Genomic DNA, 19,533 nt, shown 5'->3' on the forward strand with positions numbered 1-19,533 from the left:
CCTCTGGCAACCTTCCTTTGGTCTGTTTCTATGCGAGTCATCATTCTTAGGCCAGCTATGAGACGGGGGCAATTGAGTAAGAGGGTTGTTCTTTTTTTTTCTCCTTCTTAACTGTTAAGTTAGTTGATTTGCCGAGCCAGTTAAATGGCAATAGATTTTGGCTCAGGGAAGTCCAAATTTAGCCCAGAGAAATCCAACTTTGGTCCTTCTTAAATCCATTCAGGCCTTCTTTTGTTCCCACTACTAAGTTCTAAACATGAAGAAATCCATTTTAATTCCATTATTGTAAAATAACTGGTAAATAAACCAGCCAGTTAGTTTATCTGGCTAAGGCAAACAATATCCAAACCGTATATAATCCATATTTTTTTATAAATAGCATAACAAAATGGTGACTTCACCAACCCAATCAAAAGTCCCAGATTCTAGACAAAGTTCTACCACTAACTAGTTGTGGGATCTGTGGACAAGTTACTTTATCTCTTTAGGCCTCAGTTGCCACATTTATGTAAAATCAAGGATTGCTATACAATATTCCCAATGTCCTATTCCTACAGGATGTTAGGAGTCATTACTCAATTAAGAAATACTAGCTTAAATTTGAAAATGTTTATTTCAGGACTTTTCAGCACTCTTGTGCTGTGCCTTTTGAATCTCTAAGAGTCAAATGTGCAACAAGCAAATTTCAGCACTAACTCATTTTTTTCATGAAACATGTTGTGTCCCACCGAATATACTTTTGGGAAATATACTACTATTTCTAGCATCCACGTGGGTGAATGAGTCAGGGTCCCAGAAAGAAACAGAGGCCAACTTCAAATGGGGATATTTGAAAAACATATGAAAAAATGACCAAGGTATAGGCAGGTTTCAGGAAAAACAACAAGGGGTAATGAACTACCATGGGGTTAGTAACACCTGGAAGCTATTATTAAGTAAAATGGGGTAAAAGGAAGGACCTGAAATTTGAGAGGGTAACTGGGATAACTGCTTGGAAAGAGATGCCTGGTAGGATGGCCTTCAGCAGAGGGACACAGCCAACCTGTGGTGACATGGCAGGAAAGGAGGCAGGGAAATTAACAATTTCTTTTTCCTTTCTACCTCCAATCTCCTGCTGGTGCTTCTCATTTGTTGAAACCAACCAAAAGCCCGACAGCAAGGGAACCTACCTCAGAGAGAGAGAGCAGAATGAAAAGTGGAAGATGGACTCAAAGGAGCAAATGGAAGCTATCCAGTACAGGGCTCCATTCACAAGCAGCTAGATTAGGTGATGGAATGATGTCCTCAGGACTCTGTCTTTTTCTGTCTCCACTCTGCTGGTTTTGTTCTAAGGCAGGCTCTTGCCAGCTGTGGCACAGATGCCACCAGGAGCTCTAGGGTCATCTCATTTAGTGTACGATTCCAAATAAAATAATAAACACATATATAGCACTTACTGTATGCCAGGCACTATTGAAAGCCATTTTATTTATGTTATCTCAATTAATCCTTATAATTCTCCTATAAGGTAGCTATTGTATTACCCTCTCTTTAGGGATACAGAAACTGACATGATTGGTAAATGGAAAAGGAAAAGCTGAGATTTAAATTCAGGTAGTCTAGTTCTACAGCCTGTGCTTTTAACCACTGCACCACAGTGCTTTGTGAAAAATAAGCCCTTTTTCCTACAGCATCCATACCACTTCTCAAAAAGGACGTTAGGCCATGTGCTCATCCTTGGATCAATCACTGGGCACTTTGTTTGCTAAACTGGGTCATATGTCCATTCCAACGGCAGAACCCCACGACTGCTAGCAATTTTTCCCTAAAAAGGATGCCAGACAGACGTGAAAAAAGCAACAAATGTCCATCATAGGCAGTGTGGGCTTAAAGAAATAGCCTTAGGGACTGGAGCTATAATACTCGTTCTTCCTATGAACCTCAAGCAAATTTTCTGCGAGGACATTCTGATCCCATCTACCTTCAAACATGGTAGTATATATAGGTGGAAAGATATGAAGATCTCTAAACAAATATCTAAATATATCTAATTACATAGATATAGATATAATACATTATGTTAAATTATAGTAATAAAATTAAGATATGCCAAACTTGAGCAAATAACTTTTGAAACTAATTTTTCAGTCAACACTATCTCTGAAAATTCCCTTAGAAATAGCTTCCTTTTAAAATATATGAAGACTTATTTTTTCAAGTGGTCTTACAGACATTACACATGAGGATTTCCTAAGAATAAAAAAAGTACAATTACAACTTTATTGATTTTAGCAAAATAAAATGACATAAGTGGCTTAAAAACTAATGAGTAAGTTTTCTTGTTTCCTTGTCTCCAGAGCATTTGGCATTCTTTATCAACTGGTACATAAAAGAGTAGAAAAATAAAAGATTGTCATATTGTCCTTTGTATGTCTCTTTTAATATATCAGTATGGTAGTCCACCAGAAAGTAGTAAATGGCTTCAATTGTGGAAAGGAAGGTATCTGGCTTTCCTTTCTGATGGCGCCAAAAGCAAGTTTTTCTTGTTTTCAACTCAACTTGTAACAACCCTGCCAAAAACAAATAAGAAAAGTATAAATATTTCTTCTTAACCACAGGGTGTGGTACAATAATGATGATTTCTCTTAATTAAGGATTTTTTTAAAAAGAGCATAAATTTCCTCAATCCTAATTTAAAATATTTTCTTAAATGCATTAAGGAAAATATAGAAGCAATATAAAACAGAATGAAATCTTATACATGACAGTTATCTGTAGGTCTTGGACCTTGTAGCAATGGGTGAAAAATAGTTAACATTTAAGAGATTCATCTCTTTCTATCTTCTGCCTACCACTGTCTTTTTTATTTTAACCCATGACAGGAAATTCACCAGTTTTCAGAAGGGTTTCATTTCCTTGATAAACTGACACCGAAAACACCACTCCGAAACTCACTAAGAGTGATAGGCAGGTTAATGGTCTTGAATACTGTTTATTTCTAGATTATCACTTTCTGGCTCTATCTTTATGAACAGAGAACCTAGAGCTGTTTCATTAGCTCTGTCACATCTGTGTTGCAGAGCCTCAATGACACAGTTAGCTAAATGCCGTGCTCCTGTACATTGAAGAGGAAACAATACATGAAACCATAGAATGGTGCTCTCACCTGTTATAACTGAGATGTCAACATACAAACCCAGAAAGCTTTTAACCCCTTAGGCCAATACTTAAGACTCACATTATATTTATTTTGCCATACTTTTAAAAGCATATTTAAAGGGAAAAGGTAGTATCAAAATGGATCACTAACCCAGATGAGGAACCCTGAGTCATCAATGATTTCCTACTATCATGCTTCATTTTAACCTAAATGTGATCTTGGAAAGGTAGCAGAGAATGACAAGAAATAAACAATAGAAAAAGAATTAAGAGAAATAGAGGATCACATGGCTAGTAGGAGTCCAAGGGCAGAGAATAAAGAAAATGGAGAAAAGATAGCATTTAAAGAGATAATACCTATGACTTTTTCAAAAACTATTTTAAAAAATGCAAAGTCACAGATACATGAAAAATACATGATAAATACAAAGAAATCAGTGCCTAGACCCATCACAAAGTAGTGTAACTGCAAAAGAGCAAAGATAAAGAGATTTTTTTAATTAAATGTTAATTATAACCAAGAAGTAAAAGTAGACATTTAAAAATGTTCTAAGTAATTAGTAAAATTAAAATCTTCATAGGAAGTTTTTGACATCACCAATGCAATTTCTAAAAAGCCAAACAGTAACTATTAAAATGGCACTGTTCTAAATGTTCTAAATATATTTAATATTTTATATTTAATATGTGCTACATCAGAATTTTTAAAAAGAATGTGTTAATCCTTTGAAAATTATGAAATAAACAGATTTCTAGAGTCAGTTTTCTCTGTATCTAATGTGCTTTAAAATGTTAAATATAAAAATCAAGCTTTAATGATTATCACCACTAATCCATCCTGTTTAAAAGATTTGCTTAGAAGTATACAGAACCTTTTAAACCATACTGAAATACACAGACATGGGATTATATAGAAAATTAATATTTATTTTTAAAAGAGCAATATATACACTTAAAAAATTCTCTTGCTAGTATTTCTGTCAATCAATAACTTTAAGATAAAATATGCAAAAATTTTTAGCAAACTTTAAAGCAGATAATTATAAATGGCCTTTCCCTCCAAAATTATTGCCTGCATTTCTTCAACTGGAAAATGAGAATGAAAATCTTGAGCTACCCTCATATTGTTGTTTTGAGGACTGATGAGGTAGTATATGACACAGCACTCAGTGACACACTAAGTATAGTTTAGGAAATGCTAAGAAAGGGAACGAATCTGTCACTTTAAACACTGTATAATACAGTCAAAATGAAGGGATAGAGCTGGCTAGTTTTTGAAACAAATTACGATATAATTCCAGCTTTAATAATTTGGACTCCCTCCCCAATAAAAAGAAACCACCCTTCCCTACCACATCCCCCCAAGTCTTCCTCTGGTGAATCTTCAACAATTTGAGGTTTACATTTTATGATTAAATTAAGACACTCAACCTTTAAATGTTTTTATTTTGACAGCAATAAAACATCCAGAGCTATTTCTCTGTAAAGTCTGGAAAAATAGTATGTTTTTACATTGCTAAGGGGATTCTTAACCTCAGCATTCAGAGTAAGATAGCAAAAACATAATTTCCAATACATTGCATTTGAGGGTTTAAAATGAGGTTTAAGAGTTGGTTTGTTCAACTTAATCCCATCGAATGACAAAATGTTTTAAAATCTACAGGCAATGATATGTAATAAACACGGGTTGTTTCTTGTGGGGGTAACTTGTCTTATCTGGAAACTAGCATTTCACATATACAGAGGTTACAAATATGCACAGAGCCCCAAATATTCAATATGTGCAATGAAGAGCCAGAAGTAGGACGTGCCGAGAAGACTGACTAGAAATCTGTTTATTTCAGGATTTTAAAAGAATGAAGAAATCCCTTTTAAAAACTCTGATGTAGCACAGAATTGAAATACATAATACTTTCTATGTGATATGGGAAGGAATAACAGAAATTTTTTGTATAAATCTAACTTTAAGACTTAAGCACAAATGTGGATACGGTGAAAGCAGATTTTGAATTGTACCTCAATAAGTCCCTTGACAGTTTTTTTCCAAGTGTTTTCACTTATGTTCTTTCAATTACCAAATAAGGTAATTGTAAAGAAAAATAGCTCAGAAAAATCTTCAAACTGAGGAATAATTTGCTGCTGTAACCATCCAAGGTAATGTGGCAGGCAGTATTCCAAAGAGCAGGGTTTTAGGGCTCCATCTATTAAATATCAGCAACAAGATTCTGCAGTTCTTTGTAGTCTCTCTCTCTCTCTCTCTCTCTCTCTCTCTCTCTCTCACACACACACACACACACACACACACACACACACGCACATACAATTTCTTTATCTCTCTGCCTATCTTTCTCACACACATACACACAAGCACACAAACACAGTTAGAATAATAAAGCTTGCTAACATGTATGTTGATCTCAGAGGTACGAACCATATAAATTAAGCTAATTAAATCTAGTATTGTCACTCACATTAGCTTGGTACTAATTAACACAAGTCAGACTCTGAAAGTGTCATAAACCTTTTCTAGATGATGTACATTTTTAGCAATAGCCTGGGAGAAGCTCTCCCAGGTTGAAACTGTTTTGGCAACTTCCTAAACAGATAGCTCTCTTGCCTTCTAATCATACAAAGTATACAAACAAAGCCATCAAAAAGGTGGAAATAAACCTACAGCTTTTAGAAAAACTGAGAAAGCCTAAAGAACTGAGTAAGGTGCAAGGGAACATGAGGTAATATGAGCCCCTGCTCTTCACATGACTAGTTGTATGTACTACTTGGGCAAGTAAAGCAACTCTTTTAAACCATTACTATTAGAAGTTCAACTTTTCACTCTAAGAGGAAAAAAGAGATACAAACATAAAACAAAAGAAAGAAAATTCATGTAATGTTAAATCTGAATTGGAACCATCCATGTGAACTCATCACACACACACACACACACACACACACACACAAACACACACACTGATTTTTCTTGGCTCTGTCCACTGAAGCAATGACATCCAAGAAGTAATGAATATACCAGATCTTGGTTTCTAATATCATTATATACTAAAAAGAACCGCAGCTCCTTTGAATGATTGATTCTAGGTCTGGGGCAGGAAAAGTGCTGTACCAGAAGGACGAATGAGGCCATGCCACAAAGGACTTGAAGGGTTTTCACTGGCAAAATTTGAGATTATTTGGGCATCAAAAAGAATACAATCATGACAGATTATAACATACTGAATAAAATAGATATCTGTCAGACCAGAGTTATCTCATAATTGGGCATGGAGAAGGAAAAGAGAACAAAAGAAGAGGGGGAAAAGCAAAAGCTCTTCTTTACATAAAAATGCCAGCTAATAAATGTAGAAGAAATAATAAAATTAAAATTTCATGATTTTGCGATCCTCAATATGATATCTGATTTAGGAACGAGTTATCAATGAATACTAAAACCACTCAGTGAAAAGCAGTTGGGAAATACAGTTCATAGTCTGAAAGCGTCACCCCACAGGTTACTACTAAATTCACAGAAGAAAATAAGTCTTTGGAATGGAGAGACCTGGCAGTCCTCTTTAACCAAGTAATTAAAGTTATCACCAATAATGGAACAACTTACATTATATGCCTCCTATTTTGATGCAATAAGCATACAACTTTATCTATGAACAGGGTAATCATATAATTTATCAGTTAAACAGCTTCATTTCTGAGAGTAAAAGAGAACACTATTAATAATTATACTAAAACAATAGCTATAAATTGGAATTGTCACGGACAACCCTGGATTTATCCTTATTTGTAAATATCCTTACAAAAATATTTAAATTATATCTAATCATGATGAAACATTCAGACAATTGACTTACATCCACACCAGTCTAAGTCATGAAAAATAAAAACTGTTCTACATTAGAGAACTGTTCTACATTAAAAGAGATTAAAGAGACATAATAACCAAATGGAGTGTGAGTTTACATGCTACATCAGAGGGAAAAAAGCTACAAAAGATATTTTTGGGTCAGTTAGGGAAATGTAAATTTGGACTGTATATTAGACATGACAGAACTTTTGTTAATCTTCTTAGAATGACAATTGTATTGTGATTATGCAATTATTTTTAAAAGATGTATGTACACTTAGGTATTTAAGGGTAAAGTGTTTTAAAACCTACAACTTCCTTTCAAATGGTTCAATCAAATATATATATATATACACACATATATATACATATATATATATATACACACATATATATACATATATATATATATATACACACACACATATATATGTGTGTATATATATATATAAGTATACACACACACATACAATAGGGAAAGAGAAAGAAAGCAAATGTGGCAAAATGTATGGGTAGTCAATGCATCCCTTCTAATATATCTGTAGGTTTGAAGTTTTATGAAATGAAAGTTGGGGGAAGGAGCAATGCAAAAATTTTTTTTTCTTACCTTGAAGTCTCTCATCAGTGACTATTTTGTTTGTTTGGTTCCAGGTGCTATCTATAAATATAATTCTTTTCAGTGTTGTCACTCTACACTTGCTGTCATTCAAATCCTGCTCTTCAGTTTTCTTGCGTTTAATAGATGGCTTGTCATGGTCATCATTTTTGCTTCTAACATTATTTTGAATCCTTTTTTGCAGATGAAAAGAAATATCTTTTATTGAGACAGACTTAGGTCCAGGAAAAACAAGTGCAACCTAAAGCAAAGAAACTTAAGTTAATAGTGTGCTATTATGATCTTCAAAATGAAATTCTGACTGACTCAAACTTTAAGAGAAAAAAAATACACTGACTTTCTGAGAAACAAGCATTAGCTTGTACTATATGTGCTATTTTAAGATGAATGGTAAAGTTTTTGGCTCTTCCGTAGTAATTTCTAATCATAACATACTACCTAAAAGTATTACTTCAAAATAAGTTATTCACCTGTTGATAGAAGCCAAGTTAATTGTACCTTGGATCAAAAAACTAAACTGTATAATACTTCATAAGATGAAAGGCAAAGTGTGTGATTCTTTGTAAAAGAACTATTGAAAAGTGGTCAACAGTTAAATACCATTTTCACCTACATAATAAGCCAAGACAAAACAAATGATACAGTCAATGCTGGTATGGATATGATGTAATGGGCTTTTATAGCCAGCACTCACAACAGGTTTAAATATTAGGTTGGTGAAAAAGTAATTGCGGTTTTTGCAATTATTTTTAACCTTTTAAACCGCAATTACTTTTGCACCAATCTAATAGTGTAACTCTTTGTGAAAGCAATTTGGCAACTTAAATCAAGAGTCTTGAAATGTTCATACCCTTTGGCCAAATAATTTCACTTATGGGAATTTGTCTTAATAAAATAATCCTAAATACCCACATGAAATACTAGAACATTTGTTAATTTATTACAGTGGAAAAATTAAAACTGAAAAATCTAACTAACATTCAGGGAATAATTGTGTAAATTATGGTACAGCCTTTCTTTCAGCATTTTACTGAGACATATATAGTGCTAGAGCCTCCAATGTCTGAATGGCTCCTGCCATAAAGCAGGTACCCAGTACATATTTGGGAAATGAATAAATATTGGTAGAATTATGGGTATGTTATCCTCCATACTTTTTTCTATTTCCCAAATTTTCTTTAATGAGCATCATTTTTAATACGAATGAACACTATAAACAAAAACCCTTCAATTTATAAACTTCAAAGTTATTCAAGTTTCTCAAACATTCACAATGCATGCCAATAATTCCCCAGACCCAATCAGCGAAGTCCAGGGTTTCTTAATTTTCTTGCATTATAAGCAGATCATGTCTCTTTACAGAACGTAGCATTGTGTTCTATTTAATTAACAAATGATATCTAGCTGACTAGAGAATGAAACGCAAATACATTCCTAAACGCAAAACTCAGATATTATTTACAAACACTTTATAAACTCAACCAAAAAAAAACTGATAGGAAAGGAAAAACTTACCAAGTTCTCTCTAGAACACACGAGTATATTAATTTTTAATTTTGTTTCTAGATTAACCACACCAACAAATGGTCCCCAAGAAACCTAAAAGGTTTTACAGGCTTCTGTAAGAAGTACACAAGGCATATCTGTTTTTGAGATCTATTGCAATATTACTCTTCAACAATTCCAGTAATATCTCACTATTGTCAAATTTCAACTATGTGAAAACCACTTAAGAATCTAGAAATGAGCAAGAAAGGTCTCTAAGCAGACAAAAGAAATGTTACAAAGGCCATATACCAAAGTTCTTAATTTAGGGAGAATTCCTGAAAATCCTTTTTTTTTTTTTTTAAAGTTTATTTTTTAATTTATTGGGGTGACAATTGTTAGTAAAATTACATAGATTTTTAGGTGTGCAATTCTGAAAATCCTTTTAACTCAGTCTTTCTTTTCTTCTTTTGGAGAAATTCCAACAACGTTTGTAATCTGGTTTCTCAGTTCGCATCAAATTAGACCATCTATGTGCAGTATAGGCAGGAAAATGGAGAAGGGAGAAAGTAAAAGCAGGCATAATGATATTGGCAAAGAGTAAAAACCTGAAGAAATAATGCCAAAAAATGATAAAAAGTGGACAGACTCAAAAAAGCCTAACAATCTGGGATCATTTTATCTTTTTAAAAACTAATGAAGCACACTGTATGTTGTTTAGTGCTACAATATATAAGGATAACCCTAGGTCATTAAGAAAACTGTTAACTTGTGTACAAGCAATTTCAGAAAAGCATTGGAGTTTAAAATTCATTTTTAGATTCAATGTGAAGAGTTGTAAAACAATAAACTGCTTACTTCATGGTCCTTTTCTTCATATTCTGGAATACAAGGGTACGTGTAAATATTTACAAATTCAGGTGCTAAGAGTTTTGCGTGTATAGCAGTACTTTTGCCATCTGTTTCATTTGGATGTTTAATGATGTCAATCTTCAGTGGGAGCTAAAGTGTTTAAAAAAGACAAATGAACAAAACAAATATAAAAATTCTAATTTCTATGTTAATAAAAATGGTCTTTAAAGCTTAAATAGCAAGCTCACGTTACATTCCTATAAATATACTTCTGTTTTGAAAGTCATACTTTTCTAAACCAGAATATTAAGAATGGTAAGTCATAAAGTACACCCAAATTTCTTCCTCAGTATTGTTAGTTAGGCAATAGAACAACTATTTTCAACTCATTTAACACAGAATCTGCTCTTAAAGCAAAGCTTTAATGTCATTTTCATTTAAGTTACATAGGCATTGAGTCCGACTCCTTGCATTTCAGTATGTGCCAAGAACATGTTTTATAATTCCTATGAACTTTAGGAATTATACAACTTTTTTATAATTCCTATGAACTTTAGGAATTATAAAACTTTAGGTTTGTTAATTTTATGATATAATAAAAGGAAATAAAAGTTTGGGCAAAATTCAGTCTAAAATTCAAGTTAAAATTTTGTTCCTTACACATCTTGTGAGGTGCACTCTTACTATGAAAAATAACTCTCTTCAAAATCACCTTCCTTATTTCCCTTAAAGTTTCATTATTTAATTGTTATGGATTATGTCTTAATTCTGCAAAAATAGTATTTTCTTGCATTTCTTGAGTTCGATTTTTCTATTAGTTCACTGATCCGTTTGGTTTAGTTTTCTGTACAATGCCTGTGCAAGTCCTACATTAGCCATGATAATGAAAATGAAAACCAAGTCATATCTCCCCCTGTATCTAAGAAACTCTCTCTGATTCTTCACTGTAGATTTCAAATGACTTACTTGTTATGATAATCACTCTTCCAACTCCCATCCTACATCAAACAGGCAGGATTCTAATTATTTACCCTGGGGCACACAGCTATTTTACCTTGGAGTTCAAAACTATTTTTCTTGTTTTTTAAAACAACTTTATTAAAGAGAAAAAAAATCCATAAAATAAACTGCACACATTTAAAGTGGACAATCTAATGAGTTTTAACATATGTTACACCCTTGAACTTATTACTGCAATCAAGATTAATGAAAACATCCATCACCCACCCAAGTCTTCCTGTGCCTGCCTCCTCCCCTTTCGCCATCAACTGTCACCCACAGCTTAGGCAACCACTGATCTGCTATCACTATAGATTAGTTTGTATTTTTCAGATTTCTATATAAATGAAATCATACAGTATATACTCTTTTCATCTAACTTCCTTCACAAAATAATTATTTTGAGATTCATCCATGCTGTTGTCTCATTCATTCCAGAACTACTTTTTAAAGGAGCAGTTGCTACATGCTACTAAATGATCTCAATTGCATACATTTTATCTTTCTGGACGATTATATGGAAAGAGGACAGTATATACCTCAGAAGGGCCATAAATATATATCCAAAACAGTTTTCTATTTAGGGTTTCAAACCCCAGGTCTCCTACCACGTAGGCCTAGTAATCATTAATAAGTTATGGCCAATTGCTTCAAATCACCAAGCCAATTTCTGGTTAGAGAAAATTTACCATTTAAGTAGGCAGTTCACAAATGATTTTACATCACTCTAGTTCTGGCTGAACTCTACATCAGAATTCCCTCGTGACGTTCGGTCTCAGCTGCACTATATTCCCTTTCCCCAGGGTCTTTCAGTACCAGGTAGGCATTAGCTTAGCCCAGGGAAGGTAGGAAAGAGAAAAGAAGAAAAAGCAAGCAGATCATGACCAAGTATTCTATTACTAATAACTAATAACTTTCTTATATGGCTGATGAGTAGAGCTGAAAATTTCAAAGGCAAACACCAACACTTCTGATCTGATGGCTATCTTTGAAGAATATCATTTATATTGAGGACACAGGACTGTATTTAATGTATTTTATAAATCACGCATCTAGCCTATTATGAACTAAAATCTACAAGTATAAGACAATTACGCAAAATTTGTGCTAAAGAAGTATTCCTGGGACCCAATCCAGGAATCTTCAGTTCTCTATGAGTTAAATTGAAAATATCTGATACTATGAAACAAAAGTACAGACACAGATCAAATCATGGCAATATATGTTTTTACTCTAGTTCACACATTTTAAAGGAAAATACTTCATAAATGACAGGCTAACATCAGTAGAGTTGTCCAGATGCAGTTCAAGTAGAGATGTTCTCTTTTCAAACATGTAAAGAACATCAATCTGTTGTCTAACACCTATGTCTCCTATAAGAGATTTACCACAAAACTTTCTGCCCAAATTTATCAAAATGCCATTAGCAGGAAGCCCTAAGCCTTTCCCCACGTGTTACCAAAGAGAGAGAATTCCAAAGACAGTCTTTTAAAGTCTAGGACTCTAATAAAAATGAAGCTTTCTTTTACCTTATGATTTTTCTCCTCTTTAAAAAAAAAAAAATACCAACAGCACCTTTTAAATTTGCTTATGCATTTCTCATGACATTAAAAAAAAAATCACATTCTGCATAAAGATAGGTATTTATGAATTTATTCCCTAGACTAAAATTTAAAGCTTGGGAGGTACTTACTCATTAAGTAGTCATCTTCCCTTCCCAAGTAGGCTATCTAAAAGCAAATGCTAAATGATTTGTAAAAATAAAAATAAAGTAGGAATTAGAAAAATTTGTAAAGTTTTAATTAGTACTAATATATATTAACATATCAAATTTTATATATGGCCTTTAAAGTATCAACACTTAAGAAAACTCTGCACAGATCAATCAACCATTTAGAGTTGATCAAATACTTGACATAGTTATGTGAGTCATTTCTATCAAATAGTGGAAATTACACCACTGATTTGAAAAATAATCCTCTATTATTAAATTTCTATGAAAATATTAGCCCTGTCAATATATTACTGACTTTGTTATTCTGACCATCAATTCTTTTGAATATAACACATCTTAAGATAAAACTTCTAATGGGATACTTTTTTTATGTGGCTATGATATAAGTAAAAGATAGAATAATTCTGTATGCACTTCAAAAACCATACTTTGAAATTGTGACATTCTTATAAGATAACAGGAAACTTAGAATGAATTACTGTCCTCAAGTTCTCATTTTTCCTGAAGTAACTAGAAAGCTGATTAGAGCCCATGTTTACTTATTCATGGCCAGTAAACTTTCCAATAGCCTCTAAGTGTCATTTTATACCCATGAGAAGACCATGGACTTGCCAAGATGATATATATAGGCTGAACTGAATTTCAAGGAACAAAATATATGCATTCTTCTTTATTCAAATTTAATGAATCTTAAAATCACATTAAATGTTTTTAAATATAGTTACAGTATTCTTACTGGCCAGTTCTAATGAGTCCATTTGTAGAATTTAGTCTCACTAAAATCCTAATAGGCAGCAGTCAAATTTTATACATTATTTGATTTACTCCTAAACTTCGGGTCACTATTAGTAAGTTAACATATATGCAATAAATTATTTGATTATGTAGACACGATGGTTTACAGACCTTATGACTATACAATAGTCGTCTTGGTTTACAGACCTTATGACTATACAAGAGTAGTCTTGGTAAGCAACAAAAGTATTAGGTAAGCAATCAATTCAAATCAATTTGTAAAATCAGGCTTTAAATCACTACAATTATAACATGGCCCAATGAGTAGGTCTTAAGTCTTTCAATTCTAGTTTAGTTTCGTTTTGGTCACTGACATTTACTCCATCTCCATCTCCTAAGCAAAAATCAACTCTAGCTCCTTTAGGACATGAGTTCTCAAAGAGCAGTCCAAAGACTGGAGGTAGTTTTTGAAGCTCCTTCAAGCAGTCTATTAGCTGGTCTCTTGCTGCATTAATGTTTATATCATATTTTTTATAAGTGGTAAATGAATTATAATCATTAATAAAAAAGTAACTGATTTCATTAAAAATAATACCATTCATCTCAGACCCAAGTGTTTTGGCAACGTGTCTCTTTTTCCAGAGACAAGAAAAACAAATAGGTTTACCAGTCTATAGGATTAAATTTTCTATTAATATAAATCCTTTTTATAATGATGCTATTTATCAACCTTACTTATTATAGTAGAACAGGCATATCTGAGACATCTTTTCAAAATCTGTTTTCCTACTTTGAAATAATTAAATTCCTTACCAACCTTCACAAGTGGCATCTGTTCAATGGGTACATTTTCAACTGGGACATAACATGTATAGCAGTAGAACATTCTTGAACCACCACATTTAAGACATTTTGATCTTCCACTTTGCTGAGCTTTTTGAAGAACTTCTTGAGATGCTAAGCATAAGTTTTGAAGAGGATCTTCTGCAGCTATGGAAGAAGTTTCTGACTGTTGTATTTCCACACATTTTGAATTGTTTTCTTCCCTTTCTTTGAGAAATATAGGTGGACTGAGAGACATTTTTCATTCAAACCAAAGTTTAACATCTATTTCTAAAACACATATCATAGGTGCACTGAAAAAAAAAGTGGAGGGCAAAATAAAAACAAAAAACATTTTACTCACTGTCTCCACAAAGAAAACTACTCAATTTAATTAACAACTGTGCTGTTTTCAGTATTTATTAACAAAAGTTAACAAGTCTTTTAAACAACTAAAGTAGCATATTTTAAAATATAAAATTAAGATGCAATAAACGCAAAAAAATAAATTACCCTTTTGGGCCATTCCCTCCATAACAATAGAAAGGTGCTCTATTAGAAAAATTATTTCTAATATAATGTTTAGGTACCAACCATCCATTTTCCAGTGACTCTTTTTGTTCCAGAGATAGCAATTTTGTTTTATATTAGAAAAATAATGGTTTAATGTTAGTATCAGCCAGGAATGTATTCAACCCTGTAGGCTCTTACTTTGAATTGATATTATATGCCATCTAATCTCAAACTGAACTCTAATGAAAATGTAAGGTTCCCGTAAAATCAGTAAAATTTAGTTGGTTATGTTCTAAAAGATATATTCTTCTCCAACTTAAATTAAACACACATAAAAATATAACTAAACACCCATTAAAATATGAGATGCATCTACTTCCTATTATAATTTGTAAAGTATTCCAAAAGGTGAAATAGATGCCCAGAAAAATAAAGTGTGATCTTATAAATTTAAAATTTTACAGAGTAACATTAATGCTCCACTCATTCTAAGAATTCCTAGTGCTTTTTAAAAACATACACCATTCAGCTAAGATAGTAAATAGAGATACGATAGTAAAATAACTCTCCCACTTAAGTGTTTCCATCAAAGAAGGATGATGGCTGCCAAAACTGTTATTCAAATACTCTATAAGCACAATATCTTGGCGGGGGAAGGGGGGGAGGGTGAGGCAAGAGACTGGAGTCCTTTGATTTGATATGCATTCCAAAGCTGTAAAATGATTCTCTTATTAAAAAGCTTTACAGCATTGTGGTCTTTAACTACGAGGCTCTGGCACATTGAAGACAAACACCCAGGCAGAACACTGTGACTGCAACAGGAAAGTTTCTGTGATCTCCCAAATAGAAAATGAACAAAAAGTCCAGTGGAACATAATATACAAGATAACTTTCTAACAAGAAGTTAGTGATACTAATTTAATTACTCCTCAGGACCTTTTATAGATTGTAAATCCCAATGCACTTGATACCCAAAAAAGATGCTGGTCATTGAAAGAAAAGTAAAACATACTTGCCAAATTCACCCAAGGGGAAAATCAAAATACTGTACAATAAATATTTTTGATGTGTCCTTATTAGGCACAGGTTTACATTTTGGGTTTAGCAGAGCAAGTGCTATTTCAGAATGATAGTCCAATCACTTCTTCCTGCCTCACAAATGGAAAACATCTACTTCTGACCCCCACATTAAGGCACCTAATTCTATCTTTATGAATATGCCCTCAGCGACCAGGAGAGTGCAGGATATTATGCTGCAACTTTTTCTTGAGTCTCAGATCCTTTTAAGATCACATAAGAGTATTGGACCTTATCTGTAGGAAATGCATATACAGACACAATACTTTGCTCACAGGTTCAGGTGGTTTGCAGATCTCTAGAGTCCATCTACAGATCTACAGATGCAGGCAAAGAAATCCTGACTAAGATTAAAAAAAAAAGTTATTCTAAGCACAGGAGCAGCCTTAAAAGTCTGGGAGGAGATCGTTATTAAGGTCCAAAAATTGGAGCTACAACTGTTCGCCAACCAAAGGTCAATTTTCATAGCCAAAGGAGGTCTCATCACTGCATAGAGGAAGCTAATTATGTTTCATCTTAGTCCTCTTGGTTTGGGTTTGTTTTGGTATTGCCTGAGGTCCTTACAGAGAAACATTTTTAGGCTGTAATAGTCTTGAGTTACCTTGAGCACGGGGCTCATCCTAAAAAAGAAATTGGAAGGGACTAATTCAATCTGATTTCATTTTCCTGGGTATTCAATGGAAAACTACTGATGAGTTTTTCTAGGGCTCTCAAAATGCATTCCTCCTGAGACACCTCCAAAATATCCCCCTATACTTGGGCTTCCATCCATATAACTAAATGGATATTGGTAATGCTTTATATAAATATCATTCCTCTACAAAATCAAACAATATCAGTACCTGTAAGGGAAATGTTTATGGCTCCCTCTCCTGCCTCACCCACATACTCTCACTTATGGCTTAGGTGGTCACACACAAACGGTCAGCAGAAGTAAGCCATGGGCAGCTCCCTCCAAAAGTCCCTGAAACCGTATGACAGGGCATCTGTCCTGACCTAGCCAACAGCCTGCCTCAAATGTGTACAATCATTGGTTGCAAACATGATGTCTCAAAACCTTCAAAACATACTTGTTAACATTAAATATTTGCAGGGAAATGCAAGTGGAGTTGTGGGAGTTGCTTAGAAAACATAAAAGACTTTACTCCTAAGGAATTAACAAATATTTTTATCTTGATAGTGCATCATCCATCATTCTGCAACTTAGGTTTAAATTTTGTACTCCGCCTTCTATCCTCTTTCCCCCAAAAACTAATTACTTACCAAGTTGCAGTAATTCTACCTTGTGCATAATCCTCTATTTTTAGTCTCACAGTCAGGCCTAGATGGTTTGTGGCAATCTCTTACGTCTCTTTATCTTTGCTCACTTATTACTGGTTCCACATACTTAACATGGAAAAACATTCCTTAATGTGGAGTTCTACCTTTGAGTGAAACTATCCTACCAGGGAACTCTCCAAGAGCAGAATTCTTTACTGATCTCACCTAACCCTGTATCTTATGCAGCAGGAGGAAGTCAACAAATACTTATTAACTAAATCAAATCCATTCTGAAAAAAGAAAAAGCATACAGTATGCATCTTGCTATTGAAGTACCTGACAGACTAACTTTATGGCCCATGTGTAGCCTGGCACTAGAGGCAACCCTGCAGACCTCTTTTTGCAAAACAATACTAATGGAAATGGCTCCTAAGTTGATTCACCTCCCAATGGAACATTATATAAAACACCCTATACTGTATTGTGGTTTTAGATAAAACTCACTTCAATTTTTTTCCCCTGGAGTTATTTTTAAGAACCTGGTTACATAATAGATACTACTCCAACATCCTTTTTGTTTTGGGATTTTTTTTTTTTTTTTAATTCAAGGTACCATCTTTTTCATACAGGACTAAGGGCCCCTCCCAGACCACCATGTGGTAGGCAGACTGTCTTGCCTTAGTTTTTCACAGTTACACTCGGGTCCAGACAGAAGTAATCCTTAAATGTTGTGGTTTTAAGCAGCGATTTTACCATCTAACACTATGGAATTGGCAACTTCAAGTGTTAAATATATTTCCTTCTTTATCTTACGTGCCCCTAAATAATTTAGACATATGACACTGACTTCTTTGCTTATTATGTAACCATAATCTTAATATTTTAAATACTACACTGCATGGCATACTATGTCTGTGCTAAGCTTCTCATTCCGTGATAACCAATCCCCCGCAAACCACTCCAAACACTGAAAAATAAAAAAGGGGCCCTAGGGGGCTAACTTTGTCAGGAAAGACTTCTCTCGGGGCGGAAAGCACTGAAAATAACTGTTGGGAGGGGATTTTTTTTTACAGAAAAATTCGGAAGCCTTTTTCCCAAGGGGCCCGCAAAATCCTCCAAATACAAGCGCCCACGCAGGGACCAGAGTCCCGTTCACAGGCGACACCCGGCACGACCTCCGTTAGGGCTCGGCCAAGGTGCGTCCACTCCCCGCAGCCGCACGGCTCCAGCCAGGCTACTCGTCCCCAGAGAGGAGCGATGACCGGCAGGAGAGGATCAGAGTGGGACTCAGACCTGCACAGCTCGCGGGTCCTCGCACAGCTCCACGCGTCTTCCGCTCTGCCAGAGCCCAAGGCGCGAGCCCGGCTGTGGTCGCGCACCAACGCGGCGGAGCGCTTTCCGGGCGACACCGGAGGGAGGAGTCCGACCGTTGCTAGGGCCGTTGCTAGGGCCGGGAGCCGCTCAGGTCCCATGGCGAAGGTAACTGGCTGGGAGGACGGCGGGGCGGGGTTAGACGGGAAGTCCCGCCCCAGCAGCTTATGCCACCGGCGAAGTCGCCCTTCTGCTGAGAGACAGGATCCGGGAGCAGGGCCAGGATCCGCGGAGCTGGGCCTCACACCCCGCCAGCCCTGCGCTGAGTTCCCTTCTGAGACTGGCCTCGGACCACATAAGTGTGAGCCAGTTCTCGAAATACACTCTCAGGGTGTAGTTACAATGAGTTGTGAAAAAGCTGATCCTACAGAATACTTTTTCATTTTACCAATGCCCAAAATATTTCAGTCGTGAGAACTTGGCTCTATTACTTTTTTTATGGCCATGTCAAGACAAGTATTTCCTGCGATGCATAGCTATTAGAAAAATTGTATCTTAGTGATTTGGTTTGCTTAAAAACTACTCGCGTGTAGAGTTGGAATTACTTTATGCACTTTTCCAGTTTGAAATTAAACATAATATGTGGCTAGATTATTAAACTATTTTCTTTGCCCCACCCCAAAGAAATCCAGACTGAAGGAGTGCATGTTAACTGTGAGATTTGAAAACAATGGCCAGATACTGAGCAATGTATTTGAATACTAAGAATTTAGGAAGTGACAAAGATCAGAACCTTCTTTGCCCTGGAGGAGCTTACATACCATATGGAATTAAGCCTGGGTCGTACAGAAAAGATAATATCACTAGCAAATTGTAGGAATTTCAAGAGCTCAAAATGGAGTGGTCAATGCAGGCTTATGGGTTGGACTTGAGTAAGACCTTGGAGAATGATTACAGTTTAGAGTAGTGTTTTTCAAAGGGATTGTGTGGGACATATGGGTGGTGCAAGGACATCTACTATTAAACCAAACCACACTTTAAAAAAATGAAATAGTATAGTGTGGAAATATCAGTTCATGGCACTTGATATAGTTAAGTATTGCTTAAAGGAGTTTAAAAATTTTGTATATATAACGTTTG

At 34.8% G+C, this 19,533-nt stretch overlaps 2 protein-coding genes across 2 annotated transcripts in view; one reads left to right on the forward strand and one right to left on the reverse strand.

Moving 5' to 3' along the window:
* Positions 1-342: 342 nt before the first annotated feature.
* Positions 343-18,486, reverse strand: DTWD1 (DTW domain containing 1). The gene is made up of 5 exons (XM_033109652.1): positions 18,376-18,486; positions 14,228-14,546; positions 9,948-10,091; positions 7,596-7,845; positions 343-2,549 (listed from the first exon to the last, which is right to left on the reverse strand). The coding sequence occupies exons 2-5, from the start codon at positions 14,489-14,491 to the stop codon at positions 2,302-2,304; spliced, it is 906 nt and encodes a 301-aa protein (XP_032965543.1). The 5' UTR covers positions 14,492-14,546; positions 18,376-18,486; the 3' UTR covers positions 343-2,301.
* A 66-nt stretch (positions 18,487-18,552) lies between these two features.
* FAM227B (family with sequence similarity 227 member B) overlaps positions 18,553-19,533 on the forward strand; it is a 192,873-nt gene continuing 191,892 nt past the window's right edge. The window contains exon 1 of the mRNA XM_033107622.1: positions 18,553-18,754. Coding sequence (XP_032963513.1) covers positions 18,553-18,754 — 202 coding nt within the window. The remainder of the gene's footprint in view (positions 18,755-19,533) is intronic.

This window comes from Rhinolophus ferrumequinum, chromosome 6 (genome assembly GCF_004115265.2).
Source record: "Rhinolophus ferrumequinum isolate MPI-CBG mRhiFer1 chromosome 6, mRhiFer1_v1.p, whole genome shotgun sequence".
NCBI classification, from domain to species: domain Eukaryota; kingdom Metazoa; phylum Chordata; class Mammalia; order Chiroptera; family Rhinolophidae; genus Rhinolophus; species Rhinolophus ferrumequinum.